The sequence below is a fragment of the Schistocerca gregaria genome, chromosome 3 (genome assembly GCF_023897955.1).
Source record: "Schistocerca gregaria isolate iqSchGreg1 chromosome 3, iqSchGreg1.2, whole genome shotgun sequence".
NCBI lineage: Eukaryota > Metazoa > Arthropoda > Insecta > Orthoptera > Acrididae > Schistocerca > Schistocerca gregaria.
This window is the reverse complement of record NC_064922.1, coordinates 157171095-157194697: the sequence shown is the minus strand read 5'-3', so window position 1 is coordinate 157194697 and position 23603 is coordinate 157171095. Positions and strand designations below refer to the sequence as shown.

General features: G+C 40.6%; 1 protein-coding gene across 2 annotated transcripts; it reads left to right on the top strand.

The window, feature by feature from the left end:
• Window positions 1–19133: 19133 nt before the first annotated feature.
• LOC126355767 (mitochondrial translation release factor in rescue-like) lies at window positions 19134–23526 on the top strand. Of its 2 annotated transcripts, none has more exons than XM_050006171.1 (3): window positions 19134–19532; window positions 20455–20760; window positions 23100–23526. In XM_050006171.1, the coding sequence occupies exons 2-3, from the start codon at window positions 20514–20516 to the stop codon at window positions 23321–23323; spliced, it is 471 nt and encodes a 156-aa protein (XP_049862128.1). In that variant the 5' UTR covers window positions 19134–19532; window positions 20455–20513; the 3' UTR covers window positions 23324–23526. The 2 variants fall into 2 exon arrangements, with proteins under 2 accessions (XP_049862128.1, XP_049862127.1); XM_050006170.1 differs by lacking the exon at window positions 19134–19532 and adding an exon at window positions 19808–20205.
• Window positions 23527–23603: the final 77 nt, after the last annotated feature.

The following is a 23603-nucleotide window of genomic DNA, read 5'->3' as shown; positions in this document are numbered from 1 at the left end:
CAAATCAGAGACCAGCGTCTTAACTAATACACTACCTCGTTCGGTTTGTATTTGCAGATAAATTCGCACCAATAACCCTGCTGCCTCGTGCTTCCCCATATCTCCTCTCCTATCTGTCTGAACATATCAATAGATGATGCCACATTATCGATACACCTCGCTACACCTACATCCAGCGGGCTTGCATTTCCAGTTAGGAAGTCACATGAGCACACCAGCTGGCCTTTTATGGCCAAGCAGCCATAGGTCCAAACTCACTTCTGTTCACTATCTGACGTAAACCCCCTCCATAGCTAACTGAACTATGGGCAACAAATTTGCACTACATTGGTTATGCCTGGTCTTGTTGTTTTCCAAGCAGAAGGCCAGGGATAGTTGTCTAGGAACAAGAGTGAAAAATGAGCAGTTTTTGCTCGTCATGATGGGTCTGAGTCTTCCTGCAGGTGTAGTAAGGTCCGTAGATGATTTTAGCGTCGCGGTAAACGTTTTGGGAAGTGGCAGATCAATTAGCAGTGGACATATACACAGTACTTTATTCATTCAACCTGATTCTTCCCTGAACATGAACAAGTCTTTAATTATTCCATCCAGCTACTACTGCCATTCAAGTGCATTTCGTTCTTTTCATAATATTCCAGCACCGCAGCTGTAGGCAATTGGGTATGACAAATGGTGCAAATGTACTGTCCAGGAGACACTATGTCGCGCTATTGCCTCTAGTATGTGAGGTGAGCTGATACAACAGGATGCAGCCAAGGGCATCAACCAAGACCATTGGCACAGCCAGGGAACTGGCCGGGGTCAACCTGTAGCTGCCAACTGGAGAAGGCTGGTACAGTGTTGTCTGCCCAGGCTGGACAGACAGGCAGATATCGCTTGTTTGTGACCCCGTGGAAGCAGAGTTAAGCTATGGCTCCAACTGATACAAACTGGACATCAGTTTCTGCCCAGCTAGTCAAATGATGATGAACTGGTTGCGCCGTAGTTAAATACAGCTTCCCCCTCCTGATTCCACAGTAATATCAGTGTTTCTGGGTCGTTTCCAAGCATCTGGTGTATGTCAATATCCAGAAGGTGTAGCATTACTGGCAGTAGGTCAGCCAAACCGCACTGATTATGTGGTACTGGGCCATGGCCTGGTTTTGGCACTTGTAGTTTGATGACACAGGAGCTGATCATGCAGTTCAATGATCAGCACCTGACGTCTGGCTGTGACCTCGTAGCAGGATCTGATCTCTGCATCAGGCACTCCAATAGTTTTACCCTATTACATATGAATGAGCTTGCTTGGGAGTTGTGTATAGTTGCGTCCACTTACCACTATTAACTTCTATTTTGGTGGGCTGTGATACCATTCAACAAACTGATTATTTTCAGCCTCTCCTACAAGTGGTTTTCACTACAACAATTCAAGTTATGCTACTGCTGATTACGTCATTTGTAGTTCTGGACAAGCGTAGGATCTGCATACTTACAAAGAATACATCATTTATTTTCTGTATCAGTATAATCAACAAGTGTTAATAAATAACTTTTATGATCTAAATTGGAGACTACAAATGAATATAAATTACAATGTAGCAAGGGTTTTTAGTTGGCACCTTTTTTTAATCAATCCATGCTCTTAGTTTTCTAAGCAACCTTTATCTGTGTAGTATGCATCACTGACGGGGTATATTTTGACTGCATTTTTTTAGTCAATGTATTTCAATTTTTCATTTAGTCTTCGTTAGTATATGTGAGTCCAAATGAATCTTCCTCCACAATCATATGTAGAACTGACTAATATTTCTCCTGATGTGCACACTGAGTGACAGCTCCATTCATTTACTATCGTAAGGATACCAATTTATTTAACGTTTTTTATAATGAGCCTGACTGCTACTTTTGGTTTTTATTCTTAAGGGGCATTTCAGCTGTTTGAAAATTATGTCAACATTTTATGCACTTGATCCAAAGAGAACAACCACAAAGCTAAGAAATGAGTTTAAAGATTTATCACTTGTGTTTAATGTGACAGAGTTGTTTACCCTCTTAAAGCTGAAGTTTATGCTATCCTTTTCCTTATGTTCAGCATCAGTTCATTACACTCTACCCAACTGTGAACATCCTTGAAGTTTCCAGTTTCCTACTAGGAAAGCAGTGACTATATTGTTGCTTTAATCAGCAAAAGAGAATTTTTCTCCATGTCTTACACTATCTGCAAAGCTATTCACTTTTATTATGGCTAAAAATAATCACAAAATATTGTCCTGTTAATACAATTTTGGCTCTGATACTTATTTCACTGAGTATTTATCAGCATTGGAAGTATTCTCCATCTCTATCTTTTGACTCTATTTTCCAGGTATGACTGCCCCCCCCCCCCCCCCTATTAGCTCTCTCTCTCTCATACCTATAGTCGAGTTGGCGTAAACTGAACTATAACAGCTGGCAGCGCTTTCGCCAGCTTTCAAGTACTGAGTACAAACAGCTGCAGGCAAATAAAATAATAGCTGCCTACAGAACTCCGGCAACACTGAGGCGTTGCCACAGAGATGTTTACAAAATCACATAGTGCGACAGATTACAGTAGACATGCGGAACTGCTGTGACCAGCCCACTGTGACTGTCAGCTATAATGTTCCTAATTTGTTTAGTAGTATTTTGTTGTCAACAGTGTCAGAAACCTGAGACAGGTTTAAAAATTTGCCTGTAGTACAGTCTTCCTTATCAAGAGCTTCAAGTACAGTACTTCTGATGTAAAGTCTGTCATGGCTGATACTGTACTTGTGCTATTTTAGAAATCAACTGTGTTTCATTAAGAAGGCTGTATTCATTCCGGTATCTCATTAGTGTGTCTTTCATAACTGGTCCTACTATTTTTAATTTAGTTTTTAGCATTTTCTGCATTCCTTTTCTTTAATAGAGAGACAACTCATGTACTTGATACATTCTCAACAATAAAGCAACTAAAAGACTTCGCACACCTACCTTTTATTTATATGTAAATGGTAATCATTGCACAAACCAAGGGCTTGAAATACACAGAGTGAAATTTCAACATCTTAAGTGATACCAAAACTCACCATGTCTCTGTTCAGATGAAGCTTCTAGCATTGCATGGTTTGGCATATCAAGTCACTTAAAAAATCAAATAATCTGTCTACTAAAACTGAAGGTGTAGAATTATTATGATAGAAAATTCTAAATATTTTTACTTCCTTCCATCAGCAGAGTAATGTGGTGTCATTCAGTACCATCAAATAATGTTAAATTTTTTTCGCAACAACTAGCTACATCCATGACCTAAAATCTCCACACATCTTGCATGTTATTAAGATGCATGTTAGAATCCAGAGTAGGTCAACGAAAAGCATGGAGTATTGGCATCTGTGACACAGACATGACTAATGCATGCCCAATGCCAAAAGCTGCATTGAGGCAGAAAGTGGGGCTCATCACCCTCTGCATTCAACATAGGAGCTGCTTTTTTTCCATACCTACCTCAACCCTGCCTAATTTTGATATGCAGCATTTAGTAGCACAGGTGATTCTGAATAATAAAGGTGCACCCATGGTCAAATTGGAAATGATTAGAGGCCCAATAAAAGTGCAACAGGAATAATGTATCAGATATCTTGGTCATTTTGCTTAGGCACCTAACTGTATTAACATATTTGAGGTTTCTCACTCACACCCATCAGAAGATTTAGTACATAAGACTTACTAATAAACAGCACACAGTTCTCAAATGAAGTTACGCCTTGTGTATTAAGAACCTCATCTGTATTTGAATAAAATCCTTTAAGGTGGTCGGCAGTGTCATTATGAAACATTAAAACTACAAAGGTGACGTTTAGATAGTCTTTGCACCTCTGAAACAAATTCACAGTTTCATAATTCATACTACGACACATCATAACATGGTCTTGTCAGCCATATGGAGCATGAACACAAAAAATCATATGCAAAAAATTAAGATAATTAACAGAGTGAAGACTCAAAATACAGTGATGAACAGGAAGCAAGACACAGTGATTGCTTCAATTTTAAAGTTAGAAAAATATGCATTTATAGTGAGACATCATACCATAAATTTTGATAAGTTTGACTGTGTAAGTGCTATGTTATCAAGTAACAGTGATTACACCAAATGAGCAAATGTCTCAGCCGTTGAAAACCAGGCTTATTGTGAATGGCGAAAGTGAAAATGTTACCTTGAGTGTAGTGTTTGCGAAAGACATAAAACTTCTACCTTCTGAGGAAACCTAAAGGCACTGTAACAGAACAATACCTACTAACAAATAACTATGCCTCATTTCCCAGTTGCATCAGCTATCGTTTCATTCTATGGGTCTATTCTGCAGGATGCATGAATGTGTTGCAGTTACACATGAAAGCAGTGTGGATAATTATTTCTGGCGAAAAGGATTGGATCTAAAACTGTTAGGTGCTAAATAGCATGGTCATCAGCAACCTTTCACAATTCTGGCAAAAAATGGACCTTGTAAACCCATGTCAATGTGGAGTTATGATAGTTTACGGTCAATGTCTGTTCAACTTCATTATTCATGTGAAGCTTAACTATAACACATACGGGAAGGGACATCGAAGTTACCACCACAACACCAGTAATCAAGGGCAGCACTGTCGACTGATCAATACACAAGACTGCTTGCCAGAGGTGCCCACCACAGCCTACGACATATGTCAGATTCTGGTCGTACTTTGTAATATTACAATAATGCCCACTCTATTGTTGTTGTTGTTTTGTCTATTGTCATATGACAAAGTCAATTTAGTCGTAACTTATCAATGACATACCATTGGTAATGACTGGTACTCACATCGTATACAACCTACAAAAAGGTCACGTGTATATCTCGTCAAAAGAGATTTTTGATTTATCCTGTCATACCACAATATATAAACCTGCATTTTTGTTTCTCTTGTGTCTTGGTAAATTGAATATTCCTATATTTAATTATTCTATAATAAGCAAGAAACAACAACAGTACGATTTTCAAGGCCTAACTGAACTATTTTTTGGAAAGGTACCTGCTACCATTAGAAGAAACATAAAAACAGTAATTTCCTCGTTAGTGTTCGTTTTCTTCTGCACTCACTAGCTCGTTCTTTTGCACCAGAATAGAAAATCTTTATGAAATAATCCTTTCTTATTTTAGTATCCCATGTTTGAGTTACTCCAAGCAATGATTCTGATTTTGTTAACAGCAAAGTGCTCAGAGTGTTTGTTTATTCCAGCAGCCACTCTTTTCATTTCAAACATGGCGCTTCCTAAGCAACGACAATGCTACCAACAGAGCACGGGAACCACAGCAGACCGATGAGGGTAAAAAGAAGAAGGGAGATGGGGCTATAGACTTTGTTTTGAAGCCGAGTGGGTGGTACTTGCCGCCATGTTAAATAGCCCAAAACATTAGCAGATTACTGTTTACGAATGCTTCTTGTTCATTATTTCTATCGTGTATGCGCGACAGCTGTAAATTGTAATGCTTATGTGAACAACATATTTGGCCGTTTGTACACTGTCAGGACAAGTCTAGAGATAGCTAAGCGAGGAATAGGCTAACCACAGGTTAACCTGGACTGCGTGTTGTACGATACCATTTTATTCCCCAGTTATTTCCGAAATAGCATTCATGTCTACTTAAGTTGACAACAACTGAAGAGCACACTGGATATTTTGTGTGCGTCATTTCATATTTACTTACAAGGGAAACTCCCAATCTCACTCCCTCAGATTTAATGGTAAAAAGACCCAGTGTATGTCAAAATCTGAACACAGACCAAGCACGAAAACAAGAGGAAGGTGCACTGAACTTTAAAAAAGAAGCAAAGTAACGGTGAGCGGTCGAAGTTTAAGACGTGCAACATCGAGCGACTCGCAATAACGCCGGCGTCGTGGTTATATCGTCACGGTGTTGGACTATGAAGCTGGAGATCGTGTTCAAACCTCCCTCATGGCCCCTTTTTTTTCACAAATTTATGAACTGTCCGTCCGGTTATTGGTGTGTCTATTCTCTTTCTTTAGTCTTGGCAATTTTCATACTATACTCTGGTTTAACATATGAGTCATGTGTAAAAATATGTTACCATCACAAGTAAATGTGATGAATAGTGGCAGCAGGTGAGTACCTCATAGACCTCTCTCAAACATGAAAACAAGAATTGGAATTGAAGTGTCAAAACCTCCACAACGGAACGCAAGAGGTACAACATGTGGTACTCCTATAGAACAGATGGAGAAGGTATGCACGTGTGGTGGTCAATACATTACACATTGCTGTTACAAACGGACGTTACACCACGATATAGTCACACATTTGAACACAGTGAAAAGACGTCAATGATCAGATGCACAGTTAATAATAGAGTGAAAAAAAGTGGGGCATGAGGGAGATTTGAACCCGGTTCTTCCATTCCAGTCCAACATCATGACCACATGACCCCGACACCTCGTTCACTGAAACTCGCTCGATCTTGCACTTGTTGATCTTGGGCCATTCACTACTTCTATTTTCCTTTTTCTTCCACAGTTCAGTACACCTTCTTCCTGTTTTCGTGCTTGATCTGTGTTGTTTTTGACAGACTGTCCACTGGGCCCTGTTACCACCAAATCTGAGGAGGGTGTGGTGGGGAGTTTCCCTTGTTAGTTGTCATCTGCAGCGTGTCAAACATGAGTAATAAGCGTTACAGATCGCAAAAGTATTTGCTTGAGAACACTTTGAGGCTCATAGATACCGTAAATAAGATCAAGAGTGTAGCAGCAAACACAAAAACTGCTGTAGTCTCATTCAAAGAAAGTATTAGGACAAAACTTTTAAGTAAATTGTTAGGATACTTATGCATGTAAAAATATAACAATCCATCTTGAAATTAGTGAAAGGGTTAGGTATATGTCGTTTGACCAGTAAGAGATCTGTCTATATTTCTGAATAAAGTATGAGAAAATATATTACCAGATTCTGTTCGCAAATAACTTCACATAGATCGACAGAGCAGCTACAGCAGAGGTACTATTAAAAAACGAAAAAGAAAGAAACACGTAACTATTGTGCCTAGAAAAGGTAACAGAGGTTACATGTTGGTGGCGCCCCATATGAGGAATGTCAGCACCAAATTGTGTGTTATGAAAATACATGATTTGATAAAGTTGTCAACAGGACACCACAGTCAGTCGATTCAGATGCAATGTTTCTATACACGATAGTGTTCTATCAAATGTAGCTGTATGGTAGATGGCGAATTGTAAGTAGGTACATAATATACAAGAAACTGTGAAACGCTGTCTGTTGTTTGAAATAGCTGGTCTTTTCAGTCTCTCCATCAAACTGTGACAACACAGACATCTTTCAGATTAACTTGACTGAAAATTTTGAGAGGTATTACTGGCTAGCTTCCTGTTGTATTTACACCTTAGAATGGTAAAAATCATTGCAGTAGCAATGGAAGTTCTACAGAAAATACCCTTGCTGAATTATTGAACACCATTTGTGCATCCACTTTTGCAGTTCCTGTTTCTATGATGTGGTGATTATTAATTATATCAAGGGTATATATGAAAAATAATATGCCGATTTTACAATTTTACAATAAGAAATCGTTATCTTTTTTATAATCCTAGGTAATAAACGTTACTATGGCACATGTCAAACTGGAGACTGTTTTTATTGTATCTCACCATAAATGTTTGAAGAACAGTAACTATTTGATACATAATTTTGGCTTGTGCAATCATCTCCAGTAGTTATATGTGATATGGGAGGGAAGAGGAAGTAAGTGGAGGCACGACGCCTTCAGTGTGTTTATCCTTCTTTTGTACAGTCATCTCAGCTTAGATTTGTCAGTTTTGTTTTCAGAATAAAAATACCTGTTTTCAATTTGAAATAATTAGTAGAGTTGCAGGAGCTTGACAAGAACAGAGAAGATAGGAAGAACTGTGCTCGTTGAAAAAGAGGAGCATCATAAAGCTCAAAATTTGGATCAGTAAATAAAAATTAAAACAAATGTTTCAGAATAAAAATATATTAATCCATGTAAAATTGTTTACTTAAGTTTTATTTAATTGCACCAGAGAAATGAAATAATTAAAAACCTGTCTCTTGTCAATGGTGACCGCTGTCATAAGCATCATTTTAATAATCCTCATGCCTGTCTCCTTGCTAATACAATGAAGTCTCCAATGGACAGACGGAAATCACCAGCAGGACAAATATTCGACTATCAGTAGTACAGATCGCATAGGATATTGTAACCGACGTGCAGTGACCAGTTTTCGACCAAAGTGCTGGACGAGTTTACACGTTTGTCCAGGAGGGGAAGTCAACAACCTTTGCCACCTTGCGGCCGGTCGGCGATGACAGAGGGACGCGCATGCACTGCAATCTTTCTCAAAAGATTTTTCAGAAACTACACTCGTGGAAATTGAAATAAGAACACCGTGAATTCATTGTCCCAGGGAGGGGAAACTTTATTGACACATTCCTGGGGTCAGATACATCACATGATCACACTGACAGAACCACAGGCACATAGACACAGGCAACAGAGCATGCACAATGTCAGCACTAGTACAATGTATATCCACCTTTCGCAGCAATGCAGGCTGCTATTCTCCCATGGAGACGATCGTAGAGATGCTGGATGTAGTCCTGTGGAACGGCTTGCCATGCCATTTCCACCTGGCACCTCAGTTGGACCAGCGTTCGTACTGGACGTGCAGACCGCGTGAGACGATGCTTCATCCAGTCCCAAACATGCTCAATGGGGAACAGATCCGGAGATCTTGCTGGCCAGCGTAGTTGACTTACACCTTGTAGAGCACGTTGGGTGGCACGGAATACATGCGGACGTGCATTGTCCTGTTGGAACAGCGAGTTCCCTTGCTGGTCTAGGAATGGTAGAACGATGGGTTCGATGACGGTTTGGATGTACCGTGCACTATTCAGTGTCCCCTCGACGATCACCAGAGGTGTACGGCTAGTGTAGGAGATCGCTCCCCACACCATGATGCCGGGTGTTGGCCCTGTGTGCCTCGGTCGTATGCAGTCCTGATTGTGGCGCTCACCTGCACGGCGCCAAACACGCATACGACCATCATTGGCACCAAGGCAGAAGCGACTCTCATCGCTGAAGACGACACGTCTCCATTCGCCCCTCCATTCACGCCTGTCGCGACACCACTGGAGGCGGGCTGCACGATGTTGGGGCGTGAGCGGAAGACGGCCTAACGGTGTGGGGGACCGTAGCCCAGTTTCATGGAGACGGTTGCGAATTGTCCTCGCCGATACCCCAGGAGCAACAGTGTCCCTAATTTGCTGGGAAGTGGCGGTGCGGTCCCCTACGGCACAGCGTAGGATCCTACGGTCTTGGCGTGCATCCGTGCGTCGCTGCGGTCCGGTCCCAGGTCGACGGGCACGTGCACCTTCCGCCGACCACTGGCGACAACATCGATGTACTGTGGAGACCTCACGCCCCACGTGTTGAGCAATTTGGCGGTACGTCCACCCGGCCTCCCGCATGCCCACTATACGCCCTCGCTCAAAGTCCGTCAACTGCACATACGGTTCACGTCCACGCTGTCGCGGCATGCTACCAGCGTTAAAGACTGCGATGGAGCTCCGTATGCCACGGCAAACTGGCTGACACTGACGGCAGCGGTGCACAAATGCTGCGCAGCTAGCGCCATTCGACGGCCAACACCGCGGTTCCTGGTGTGTCCGCTGTGCCGTGCGTGTGATCATTGCTTGTACAGCCCTCTCGCAGTGTCTGGAGTAAGTATGGTGGGTCTGACACACCGGTGTCAATGTGTTCTTTTTTCCATTTCCAGGAGTGTATTAGGTAAAAAAATCATTTTTGCTTTGCTTGTAGCTTTATATGTCAGGTTCTTTATGATGTGCCCATAATTTCGTAATGATCATAGGTATTAGGATATTTATGTGGAAGTAAAACATTGAGCGAAATTCGAAAATGTTTGCAGTGAAAAACTGGGGTTGCTATGATTTTGTGTTTGGTACATGTTACATAATATGTTACTGTGTATGTGAAAATTAGCTAACATAGTGAATGCTTGCTTGGACTTGGTTGGAGGCCTCTGTATCGAGAAAATTGATCTGAAGTAGTGCACTCATTTGCGATAGTACCGCGCCAGCGATAAAGGCAAAGTGAAATATCCACAACATTCCTTATACTTCATAAACGGTTTAAGATATCGAAATGAGAGTATGGCAAATGATAGCACACAAAGAAGAGAATATTTTGTAGTATGTTTGTTATGCAAAATTTCGTTATCTACCGTGTTATGCCACTAATCCCAGACTTTTATGATGAAATAATGTAATTTTTAAGTACCAACGATAACTAGTGAAACGTGAAATTCTATGGGTTTTGGGACAACATAAGTGAAGTCATTACTCTTTTATTTTGTACCGAGGACGAGCTTTCACATAAGATGCTGACTTTACTGGTCCTCAGTTACTCACCTAACAAACCATTGTTTCAGAATTCTGTCACGATTGTGTATGCAGAACATGTTAGTGAGGTGAGACTGAGTGATCTCCGGTGAGTTCTGGCAAAAGATGCAAATTTTAACTTGGGAAGAAGAGAAATGTGTAGGTTTTACTCGAAATTCCCCACTTCTGACTCTTCTCTGAAAGTTACAAATGGTTAACAAACTAGGCGAAATAAATCGCTGCATTTTTGGTGGAACTCATTTTAGATACTAATCAAAGAAGAGGTGCACGTCTTTTTGGCCACCATGGAAGTGTGAGTGTGGAAGGGGCCCCGCTTAATATTTACCAAAACTGTGAGTGTAGGCTTCAGTTTAGAACGGCACTCCCCCCCCCCCCCCTCCTACAGTGCTGTGAGCGATCCCCCACGACTGCCGCTCTCCCCATACTTCCACAGCCAACTGCGCATCTAGCGCCCACGGCATTTTGCGGGCACAATAGCTTCTCCATTGGTGGAACAGTGTCATTTCTGAAAGAAAGAAAAAATTACATTAGACAGTTCAAGAGAAATTTAAATACATAACTTGCCAGCTACTCCTTCCACTGCAATGATTATGTAGATTCAATAACTAAAGATTCATGTTAGCTTCTTACAACACAAAGATAACAATTACTTTATGATGCATATGGATGCGGTTATCAGGATAGTACTAATAGCTGAGAAATACAACAGCTATCTCCTATAACTTTCTTAAAAGAAACTGACTTTCCTATTCGTTTTACTGTTTACGTGTTTATGGGAATAATGCTAGGTTGTGGACAATTTTGTCAGTCTGAAGGATCCTCTAAAATATGGAATGTGAGGGATAAGAATCAACAGTATGTTGTGCTATAGATGTAGCTAAGTGAACTCAGCATTATCAAACGTTTTGTTAAATTAAACAATTATAATAAGCCATCGATTTCAGAAAAATCGTTCTTCACACAAATGCCCTATAAGATGTTTCGATTTAAATTACCTTCAACTAGCTACAGTTTGACATAAAAAAGGACATTGAAAATCACTTGATATTCAACGAAACTTAAAAACATGGCATTCCAGTCACACCTTCTACGACCATGCAAATGGTTCAAATGGTTCTAAGCACTATGGGACCTAACATCTGAGCTAGACTTAAAACTACTTAAACCTAAGGACATCATACGCATCCATGCCTGAGGCAGGATTCGAACCTGCGACTGCAGCAGCCGCGAAGTTCCGTACTGAAGCGCCTAGAACCGCACAGCCACAGCTGCCGACCAATCATGGAGATTCAATAACTAGATTCTTGTTATGCTCTTATTACATACATATTTAACTAATATATATGATAAATATATAAGGGTTTATGTCGATAATACTAATAACTGAAATACACAACAGCTATCTTTCATAGCTGGGGAAGCATCACCATTGTTTTAAAAAAAGAAAGAATGCTAACTTCCCTCTTAATCCCACTGTGGTGAGCTTAGCCAGTGTAGTCACAAGTAGTTCACAGGCTTTAGTGAATAACGATGGGTGGGAAGTAATGTTGTCACTCTGGAGCATTAATGGGCCTGTATTGCTAATGGTTTCACTAAAAGGCGGAAAGTTATTCTGAAACTGCTCCCTTTCTCTCACTGCTCCTACCCTGTGCTCCGCACTCTGAGGGGGTGGGGGTGGAGGGGGGGGGGGGGAGAGGCCTGAGTGCGTTGCTTCTTTCCAGTAAGCAAACAGGCAATGGTTTCAGAATTAAGGATTCATTTGCTATCGATACAAATACAGTAAAAGTGGAATTAAATGGGTTAGGAAAACGTCCTTTCCACATCACATACTTCTCTTCTTAGTGATTCTAAATAAAGCCTATCAACCGGAAATAAGTAACATTATAGCTAGAGAAAATACACATGCAAGAACAGAAAAACGTTAGAAATTCTCGACAGTGGGCCGATTGTTCAGTCTCCAGTTAGCAGCTGCTCTCGGAATAGAACTGTAAGCAGACTGTCCTCACCAATGGAAGTTCTAAGAGAACTGTCTACAAAGTTAGTGTGTAATTGGAAAGGTTAGATGAGAGTTAGCTTACAATCAGAGTCTCCAAGGGAGCGTAGTGGTGCTTGAATAACAAACAAATAGTCTTTATGATGCTGCAAGAAAATATCCTCGCTGGGGTATGCAGAGCCGTTGACAATGAATGTAACGATGGCACCAGAAGGTGTGTGCAGTGAGAAGAAAGGTACGGCTGATTGATCAGATGCGACACTTTCATTGCTGGGAACACAGCACTAGCATATGCTGGGAACACAGCACTAGCACAGCCCAGACAAGCAGGGAGGGAGTGCGAGGAGGGAGTGCCTCTGAACACTCGCCAGGAATCGAATCGCTCGTTGTGGCTGCATTTGGGGAGAGCTCTAAGTCCTCGTCGTCTGAGGTGCGGCTCGCAAAAACCCAAGCTGGCTGAACCTGCTGTAGGGAGACTGTTAGTGGTTTGCTGTTTAGCATGATCATCATTGTATTTTCCGACCGACAGAGAACCCGATGGGGTCCTGAACACGGCGCAGTTAGGGCCAGATGAATGTAGTCATCTCGTAACGTGACAAAATCACAGCTTGCAAGATCTTTGTAAAGAAAAGCGTGTGAGCGTGTGTGCCATGGGTTGTGGTATGCGCATGTGCGCGATATGAGAGCAGACTTGCGTGACTGGAGAGCACAGTACCTCGTCATGAGTAGTATTAGAGTCCTCGACAAATTCAGCTTTATGGACGATAAGCTGTCAAACGAAATCACTTGGCATCACATTGAATACACAAGTGGTCAGAGAGCAAAGATATGAACTGGGGGCCCTGATTCTTGGCGATGGATGAAAAGTAACCAAAATGGGAGACCCAGCAGGTAATGAATGCTCGATCCACAGTATATGCCAAGACATCGTTCAAAGGGACCGCCTCTACCCATTTCGTTACACAGTCAGCGATGGACAGAATTTAGTGTTGGCCATTAGAGGGGGTATGGTGTTGATGAGGTCCATAAATAAGTGTTTAAAATGTCCCTTCAAAATCTCAAAGTGTCCAAGAGGTGGCTGAACTTGCCGACCAGCTTTAGCCCGCTGGCACTGCATGCTTGAGTCCACTCATGGCAGTCTTTCTTAATATTTGATCAAACGAAACATTTAGTGACGAGCTGGTGTTCAAGTGAGTTAGTCCATGTTGTGAAGAAAAGATGGTCTCATGAAGGAGAAGAGGTGTGTTTGTCGATGTATTACAAAGGATCAGTTGCGCGACGCCAGGGAAAGAGCATGGACAGATATCAGGGAGGTGGTTTGTAGTTAGTGACTGGCCCTGAGGATCTGTAGTTTGTGAATGAACGAGTACTGCCAGGTTGAAGAGGCTTGTGATAGTATGACTGCATGACATGTAGCTGCTACAGTGTTATCCACGCCTTTGATAAAATGGATGTCTGTCATATATTGGCTGATGAAGTCCATGTGTCGAAAGCGCTGTGGAGGGCGATCACTGGCAGCATTACGGAGCATGTCGACAATGGAATGCTGGTCCAAGTGAATAGTGACGTCACATGCCCTGATGTACTCAGGAAAATAGCGTATGGCCTCATACATTGCAAGAAGTCCCCTATTAAAGGCAGCCCACTTACACTGAGAAGCAGACAGTATTTTTAAAAAGAAGTAAAGTGGCTGAGACGTCTTGTCTATTGTTGCAGCACAGCGCCGATCGCGGTATCGCAAGCTTCAGTTGAGACGAAAATTGATTAGTTGGGACTGGTATGAACTAGCGTGACTGCATCATCTAGAGCTGTTTTCAGGTCATTAAATGCTCTAGTCATGTCTTGGGAGCATGTGACTTTGCGATCGCCGGAGGTATGCTTGTATTGTAAGACGCCAGTTAGAGGCGTCTGAAGAGAGGCGGCATGAGGAATATGGAGCACGAAAAAATTGATCACGTCCAAGAAACGCAATAGACCACGAAAAGTGATGGGCTACGGTAAGCTCTAAAAATGAGCCACACATTTAGACATGCGACATATGTCTTTAGAGTTCATGGTGTGACCTAGGAAAGTAACTTCTGTTAGATACAGCTTTGATTTGGCGTCATTTATCTCAACGCAAAATATTTGGGAAAGGTGCTGCTCATGTTCATCAGTGGAGGCGAACAAAATTAAAATGTCATCAAGATAACCATGACAAAATGGAAATTGTAGAAATAAAAAGTCCACAAAACATTGCCACATCCAAGCTGCATTTTGAAGTCCATAAGGTACAAAGCAATATTCGAATAATCCAAAGGGAGTTATAATGGCAGTTTTTGGTTGAAATGGCTCTGAGCACTATGGGACTTAACATCTGAGGTCATCAGTCCCCTAGAACTTAGAACTACTTAAACCTAACTAACCTAAGGACATCACACACATCCATGCCCGAGGCAGGATTCGAACCTGCGACCACAGCGGTCGCGCGGTTCCAGACTGTAGCGCCTAGAACCGCACGGCCACTCCAGCCGGCGGCAGTCATCTTTGTATGTTGGAATCTGGTGATACTCCTTACGACAGTCAATGACGCTGGAATACCGAGCACCATGTAATTGCAATGTAAAAATTGAATGTGAGGGATATGGTAATCGTATAAAATGGTGCAAGCATTAAGCCTATGACAATCCCCACAAAATCTGAAAGTTGAGTTCTTTTTGGGGATGAGATGAAAATGTGAAGACCAATTGCTGACGGAAGGAAATACGATCCCTAAGCTTAACAATTCCTGAATGCACTCTTTGCAGCGCCAAGTTTCTCAGCCAACAGGTGGCGTGCTATTGTGCGGACAGCAGGACTTTTGGCGGTATGAAGCGTATGGCAGGTACCGTTTCTAATAACCTTAATGGATGTCGGATTTGCAGTCACATAGCAGTACGCACTCTGGACCAAGTGACAATTCACATGCTGCCATGTTAAAAAGAGGACTGACCTGAAGTGTAAGTGGCGAAGGCTGCAAAGATTGCCTCCTATTGAGTGCAGCATGGATATGGTGGTTGTCAGCCGCATTGTTATGTGCATATGTCGGCAATATGGCATCTTGGTGGACGACCAGTGGCCTGGGTTGTAGGTTAGGCTCAGCAAGGGTAACAAACGGGTCAAACGGCAGTACAGAATGTTCAAGCACAGAAAAGCCACTTGACAAAGCGACTTAATGAGTAAAATGTCATGGGAATTGTCCACGGGGCATAGAAACATGTGCAGCAAAGTTCACTGTCTGCACCGTCTGCTGAGCAGTTGTGCTGGCAACCATGCAAACTGTCCACAGTCTTCAAATGTCACACGATTCGAAGCGCCATGGTGACAAGTTGCGGCGGGAGAAATGAGCATAGACGACGATGTGCAGTGGCGGATTTAACAATTTTGCGCCCCTGGGCACACCATAATATATGCCCCCCCCCCCCCCCGCCAACCAAAAAAAAAAGTGTTACATAATAACTACTACCCGATTACTTCACAATTGCCGTTTTGGGTGGGAGCGCTGTGAACTGTTTCCGTACTCTGCTATTTGTTGCTCTGAAGGACGTGTCAGAGCTCTTGTCACGCTCAATCAAAAGATTACATTAGTAATTGTTCCATAGATCGTGAATACTACACTTTGTAATGATGTGGAACGTGTCAGGTTAATAAAAGTTGTCCATACAAGATATTACATTACACAAAATGTTACATGACACTTAATGTTTTTAATTTTTGTTTCTGTTTTTTGTTTTTGGTGGTTGTTGGGGAAATTACCCACTTACTATATCCAAAAATTCATCTAATGAGTAGAAGGAGTTGCCATTAAGAAATTCTTTTAATTTCCTTTTAAATGCTATATGGCTATGTGTCAAACCTTTGATGCTATCAGATAAGTGACCAAAGACTTTTGTGGCAGCATAATTTACCCCCTTCTGAGCCAAAGTTAGATTTAACCTTGAGTAGTGAAGATCATCCTTTCTCCTAGTGTTGTAGCCATGTACACTGCTATTACTTTTGAATTCGTTCGGATTGTTAATAACAAATTTCATAAGTGAATATATATATTATGAGGCTACAGTGAAGATCTATAGCTCTTTAAATAAGTGTCTGCAGGTTGATGAACACTCTTTTACTCAATGATGAGTTACCTCTGAATATGATGCTATACGAAAGCAGAGAATGAAAATAGGCGTGGTAAGCTAATTTACTGAGATGTATATCGACAAAATTTGCAATGAGCCTAATAGCATAAGTAGTTGAACTCAAACGTTTCAGCAGATCTTCAGTGTGTTTTTTCCAGTTCAACCCCTCATCAATGCATACACCTAGAAATTTAGAATATTCTGCCTTAATTACCGATTTCTGGTCGAAGTCTATATTTATTAATGGTGTCATTCCACTTACTGTGTGGAACTGTATGTACTATGTTTTGTCAAAGTTTAATGAGAGCCCAAAACGTAATATGGTTCCTGAACTGTACTTGGTGTACAGCAGCGGATAAAATAAACTTAAAACTGCATTGTGTTAACACATTCTTCTGTCGAAAGACAACAGAAACGAACACAAGGAAAATAACTTTTCTTTCATGGCCTAAATATTCAGCAGAGCGTGTAGGAGACAACGGATTTTTGTTATACATTCAGTTAATACGTTCTTTTTCACGAAACCGTTGAAAATGAAAACAAAAAAGTTGTGTTACAATCTAAAAATTGAAGCGAACGTCTCATACATTAGAAATAAATACGCACTTTTAGAGAGATGCGTTCAAAATTAAAATTAAACTGTCGTTTTATGATCTAATAACATGAATGTGTAGAAGGTACAAAAAAGAAGTTTGGTATTACTACGTGAATCTATAGGAAAGCGTAAGAAATGGAAATGAAATAGAGATTTCGGTGCACAAACTAATAACTAAATACAGACGAACAAACACAGAACTGAAATGAAATGATCGTATGGCATTGTTGGCCGGGAGGCCCCATGCGGGGAAGTTCGGACGCCACTTCGCTATTTAGTTGACGCCACTTCGTCGACTTGCGTGCATCAACGATGATGATTAACACACACCACCCAGTCTTCAAGAGGCAGAGAAAATCCCTGACCCCGTTGGGCATCAAACCCGGGAGCCTGTGCGCGGGAAGCGAGAACGCTACCACAAGACCACAAGCTGCGGAAAAACACAGAATTGAGAACTAAGAACATGCAGTTATATCATTTATGTTTAGTGTGTACGTTAAACTACACTATATTGCCAAGTTATGTTCTGTTGCAGTACTAATAATCTGCAAGAGTCCAAAATAGCGGAAACCGGTAGAAGATGCATTTCTCTGTGTACATAAACAGCTAATTACAAGTCAATAGATTTAGAAAGTCATTCGTCTGCTGAGCTGAACCAGCGAGCTCAGGCCTATCCTGGTCACGTGACACCAGGACCTGCCTTTTTCGTCGGCAACGCTCTTGACTGACTGACGACCACTCCCCCCCCCCCCCCCCCCCACCCACCCCCTCTCAATAAGCGCCAAGCATCCGTCTTGCCTTTCTTTCGATATCCAAAGTCCATGCCCACGTCCTACTATGTGTTTATTCCTGGCCCCTGTTAAAATTGTTACTGTTTACTCTAAGTTCGGCTGCTCCTTTGTAATGGAATCCCAATGTATTGATGCTTGATCCAAGACACTCGTCTTTTCAGATTGTGTGTTGTGTCCATTTTCCAGACAAAGCTCAGCTATGGACAACTTGTCAAGCTCCCTTTGTTTAGTATGTCGCTTGTGCTTGACAAGTTTACGTCAACGTACAAATTGCACTGTGCAATCTTTTTGACGTTTCGTCCCGTCAGGTGTGAGACGAATTAAGGTACCCATTCTGTCGACTGTTGCTATCTATCCCCTTGTATATTCGTGTATTATGTACATAATGGCGGAACCAACGACAGAATTAAAGGTAAAGCCTTGAGCGACACTGCACTGCAGCAGAGCGGCATAGCACGATGCGAGAAATATTACGATACTGCACACATATCCAAAGGGACTTTTCAGTGTAATTCAGAACAATACAGGCACTGCAAGTACCGTGCCTCATCTGTACAGCGGAATTGCGCGTCGCAGCACTGCGAGGCAAAGTTCACCAACTGGCCAACCATAAGGTGCCGTGAGCCGTCGCGTAGTTCTATTGTCGGAATATAGTTCGTATAGTACGGTACAGCAAGCGTCACGACATTGCACGCCATTCAAATCATAACTCTGTTGACGTGCAGAATGTAAGTTTATTTACCAAAATAGCGTTACAAGAGGAAAAGTTCATTGTGTGAATAAATGAATATCCAGAGTTATATGACCTTCCAAATAAACAGTGTATGAATAGTACCAGAAAAAGCAACATTTGGAAGTAAATTACCAACTAGGAATAAAGGGTAAGTATATTTCACATTGTTTCTGCGTTGGTGCAAGTCATTTATTTTTAGTCAAACATAATGTACAAATACCTATAAATTACATTTTTTGTTCTTTTGTGAAACGACAATTAGGTTTTTAGTTTTTGACTACATACTTATTACAACGTTTCTCAAAGAATTTCTGAGGTAAATCTGGACAGACAAACCACATATCCATTACCTCGAATGGCTTTCTAGCGGCGAAATGTTACATATGTTGAATCAGCGTTATAAAAGCTTATCTAATAGTTATCACCAGTTTTGTTTCCACGTCTATTGGTTTTCGGAATAGCGCATCCGCTTGCTTGCTTTTGCTTTAAACTTTCTTCTTCCTGACATAACAAAGACATTATCGCATAGATTCAACTGTCGCCCACTCGCCCAGTTTGCTCGAAGGTTGCCGAACGACTTACATATAAAATTTGCTGCATGTTGTCCCTCCGCCACAGTAAATGCGGTACCAGTAATTGGAGCAGCGTCCTGACGCGCCTCTCTGTTGTAGTGCACTTCCTCTCATTACACCCTTACCTTCACATCGTGACGTTCATAAATACGAAACGTCAAGGGAGCCGTAATCTCAAAAGTTCGAAATTTGTCACAAAACAAGAAAAATGATTCTGTAGAACAGAAGGTACGATTGAAAGTAAATTCAAGTAACTTACCTTTTTCTGAATGAGTATTTGATTTTTAGGCTATTATCTGAGTTGCTTCTCATGGAATCACATTTCTTGACTTCCCCATCCCCAACTCGTAACAAAACTCATATTTCGGCCTAATATAGCAGTCGGGGTACTCTACAGATGAGTCTGTCCCCACAATCTATGTTTCAAAAAATTGTTTCGAAGCTAAAGATAAAATTGTCAGCCAGTAGTATATGTTTCCGCGTTCGAAAGCCGTCCGCACTTCGCAGTAAGACAAATGCATGTCGTATGTAGACTACTTGCACTAGTTTGTACAGATTCCGGAAGAGGTGCTAGGATTACCCGTAAGCCGTAAACATTCTGATGTGCCCTGATCAACTTTCACAGCTGCATAACAGTGCTTAATTATAACATGATTTAGAGAAACACGTCATTTATTAGTCAACTGATTTGATATGTGTATGACTGTGGACCATTTCTCAAACGTTACAGATAATGGCAGCACCAAGTGGGCGTGAGGTTCTAAGGCTATATAAAAGTTTACTTCAGTATGGGAAAGAGATAAAACTAACGGATAAAAAGTACTTTCGTGGTAGGATTACTGCAGAGTTCAAGGCAAACAAAAGGCTCGTAGAAGAAGACGAAGTAAAATTTCAGTATGAAGTACGTCGCTGAAGTAATTCACTTCGTACATGCTTTTATTTCAAGTTCAGATTTGTGTAATTACAAAAACGTAACGAATTACATTATACATCATCGTAGAATTATTTGATTTATTGATTCTTAAGCATTTTGCAAAGTTCTTTTTGTTTTGCTGTGATCACTGTTAATGTGTTATAGTTAGACTGAACAATTTTCATGCTGATAGAGGTCCAGTAATATGTAAGTTGTTTACCCATTTTTCCCTTACAGAAAGGCCTGAGACTTTTGCAAAATCGTCGTATTGTCTAGAAGAGTAAATATAGAAGTGAATGATGTCTGTTACTGGAATAAGGCAAATTATTTCAAGAAGTGGACCAATTTTCCAGAGTGAACGCACAAGTGCTCAACTGGCTTCTGCCCTAACATTTTTAAGACACAAATATACTTTGGATTACTCACGTGTCCCCACACTACAAGAAGAAGACCTCGAAGAAGTATTTGTCAGGGGTAGTGGACCTGGTGGCCAGGCTGTTAACAAGACAAATAATTGTGTTGTTCTCACCCATAAACCAACAGGTAACAATATATATTTACATGTGTGTTTATGTAATGTGCAAGTAGTTCACATAATGTATTTATGCTGCTCTGTTATAAGGTTCCGCTGCAGATTTTTGCATTATTTTCTTTCCCCAAAATTCCATTAGATCATTGTTATTTTAAAGTGGGAAAACTGTTCTTATAATGAATATGTGATAAAGAGCAGGGATGCATTACTTTGACTGATGGATGCTTGAAAATACGACATATTTATTCCGTTCATGGAATAGATAGAATGCCTGTTCTGGCTTCATCCAGACACTTCCTCTCGTCATTTCAGAGGTTGTCCAAATTTTCATTCTTTACGTCTGCCATATTCTGTTTGTCCGGAAGTACTCCCTCATTCATTCTCTAGGTATCACTTTTCCATTTATTCATATTTTCTTCAATTTTTGTTGCAGTTATAATATTTCATTTGATTCTTATTTCATGATTGTGTATCCTATACAACCTACAACACCCTTCTCTTCTTAGGAATCTCATTTCTGCTGTTTCAATACTGTCACTTTTCTATAAGGAGACACAGGCCTCGTGTGTCAAAATTAATTATCCCATTAGCTAATTTAAAAATAAATATTGTATGTTTTATAAACCTGTTATTAAGCATTAGCTGCCGTTAGTCCCATACATACATTTGAAGCACTATATCTTTGTTTCTAAAAGTCTATCTTTGTCGTAACTTAGTGAATTAAATCAACCCACAGGTGACAAAATGATGACATTTGAAAAGAAAGAGTGTTATTGATAGATATCTTTGATTGTGTAGGACAATAAACTTGGTAATCTGCCGCTTTGGATTTGGGTACTGTTATTATTAAGTTGTTTGCTTACAAACCATTGCAATTTGAACTTGTGTCATTTGAGTTCACCTTGTATCTTTTGTTTAAGAGAAGACCTGCAATGGGCTGAGCATAAAATACACATAGTACAAACGAGCACTGTATTTCCTGTAAAGATCTGTTGCAAAATTCATGATGGTGGCTTTTCGAGGCAGATATCCTGTCCAAGCAAGTAAAAGATTCAGTGGAATCTTATGTAGCATCAGATAGTAATATCAAACCTCACAGAAGGCGATAATTTGATCGTGAGTTGGCAAAACCAACCAATGAATTGTGGAAAAAGATGTTTCCTCTCCGAATCAAGGCTGTAGTGACACTGATCTGCAGGGTAGCGCAAGGCCTAGGTTAGGTTGGAAGGTGATTATTTTGTTGGCAAAGCCAACAAATGTGGTATGAGATGAATGTGAGAGACGTGTTGAATTCATGTTGGTATTCAATACAGTATTCCTTCATCTCTTGGTATGAAACACACATCTCTCCCTCTTTCATTGGCTGCATAGAACCAGCAGCTGACACACCCACTTTCATTACTGTGATCCCTCATAGCAAGCACTGACAATATTGCTACACATAACATGTCAATATGGGTTTGCCGTGGCTGTAAACTTCTACCAGAAAGAATTTATTTCCTCACAAGTCAGGTCGGCATAGACCAAGCACATAGAGGCAAACAGAAATTGTTTTATTCTCACTGCCAAAACAGCATAATGTGGCAGACACACTACAAATAAAGCTATGTAAAGATGAATTGCTTATCATAGTGCTCATTACAATTATTTCTGTTGTTAGTGTTTTCTGTATGTACTAGCTGTGTGATTTATCTTTTTCTTTTATTCCATATGTCACCGTTACCGAAGAATATAATGATTAGATTACTTGCTGACTTTCTTTGTTGTAGTATGTTCAACTTGTTCTTCACTGATATATGTAACTGAAAGTTTGTCTGCTGTTTATATTAACTTTATCATGACCTCAGTTTTTTTCAGTCCATCATCACTGATGCTCATAGATATTATTTATCATAACATTCTTATGTCTTCCATTATTTTCATAGAGGCCCCAAAAATAGTATTCCCATTTGTCAGCAGTATAAAGTAGGTAAGCTATGCACACAACAATATATACATTTTCTTTTATTTTCATTCTATGTAGAATGCATTGGAGGTATATTAATTAAGTTGACAGTCATATGCATAATTTAAGGAATCAGGTTAACAACTCAGTGTGTAGTAGAGTTTATCTGAGAAGTAGTGGTTTTCTGTGTCGTGTTTATTTGCCAATCGACGACTCTGTGCCTTAATTCCTAGAAGGGTTGTTACTTTTGGTCTTTAAATTATTTGTATTCCACCAAGGACTTTCTATTACAACAAAGTCTGTATTTATACATTACTAGTTTTCCATATGAAGTACTAATTTAATATCAGTTCTTTACCTTTTAGATCAAACATTGCACAATATTAAACTGCTTGTTATCTACAGGTTTAGTTGTAAAAGTTCATCATTCAAGACTGCAGAGTGAGAATCGGAAGCTAGCCCGTGATTTGCTGGTAGAGAAACTGGATGCCCTCGTAAATGGGGAACATAGCTTGCAAGCGCAGCGGAAGTGTCTTCAACTGCAGAAGCAAAAGAAGGAAGAGCAACGTCGAAACAAACGAGAACTTCTAAAGAAACTTTGGCGTGAACGTGAAGGGTTGAATTCATAAGAGGGGTCACTTGATGTACAAAGACAATAGATCAGTAAATCAATTGGTTTGCACTGAAGTGGGAGCAAATAAGCAGCTAATTTTAGTTCTTATCATTTGTATTTTACTGAAAAACAGATAAATAATTAAAATTTTCAAAGGATTGAACTGTAACACTATCCTCAAGAAAAGTATATACAAATTAAAAAAGTGAATAGTCATAACACTTCCTAGTCTCGTCCTTCTTAAAACATAAATTAAAGGTGCTGTGCTGGAATAAGACATGTAACTTAGAACATAG

Coding starts and splice junctions, on each gene's coding strand:
- LOC126355767 (XM_050006171.1), top strand. CDS start 20,514: ATGATGTCTGTTACTGGAATAAGGCAAATTATTTCAAGAAGTGGACCA. Junction 20,761..23,099: donor TCTCACCCATAAACCAACAG/GTAACAATATAT, acceptor TGTTATCTACAG/GTTTAGTTGTAAAAGTTCAT.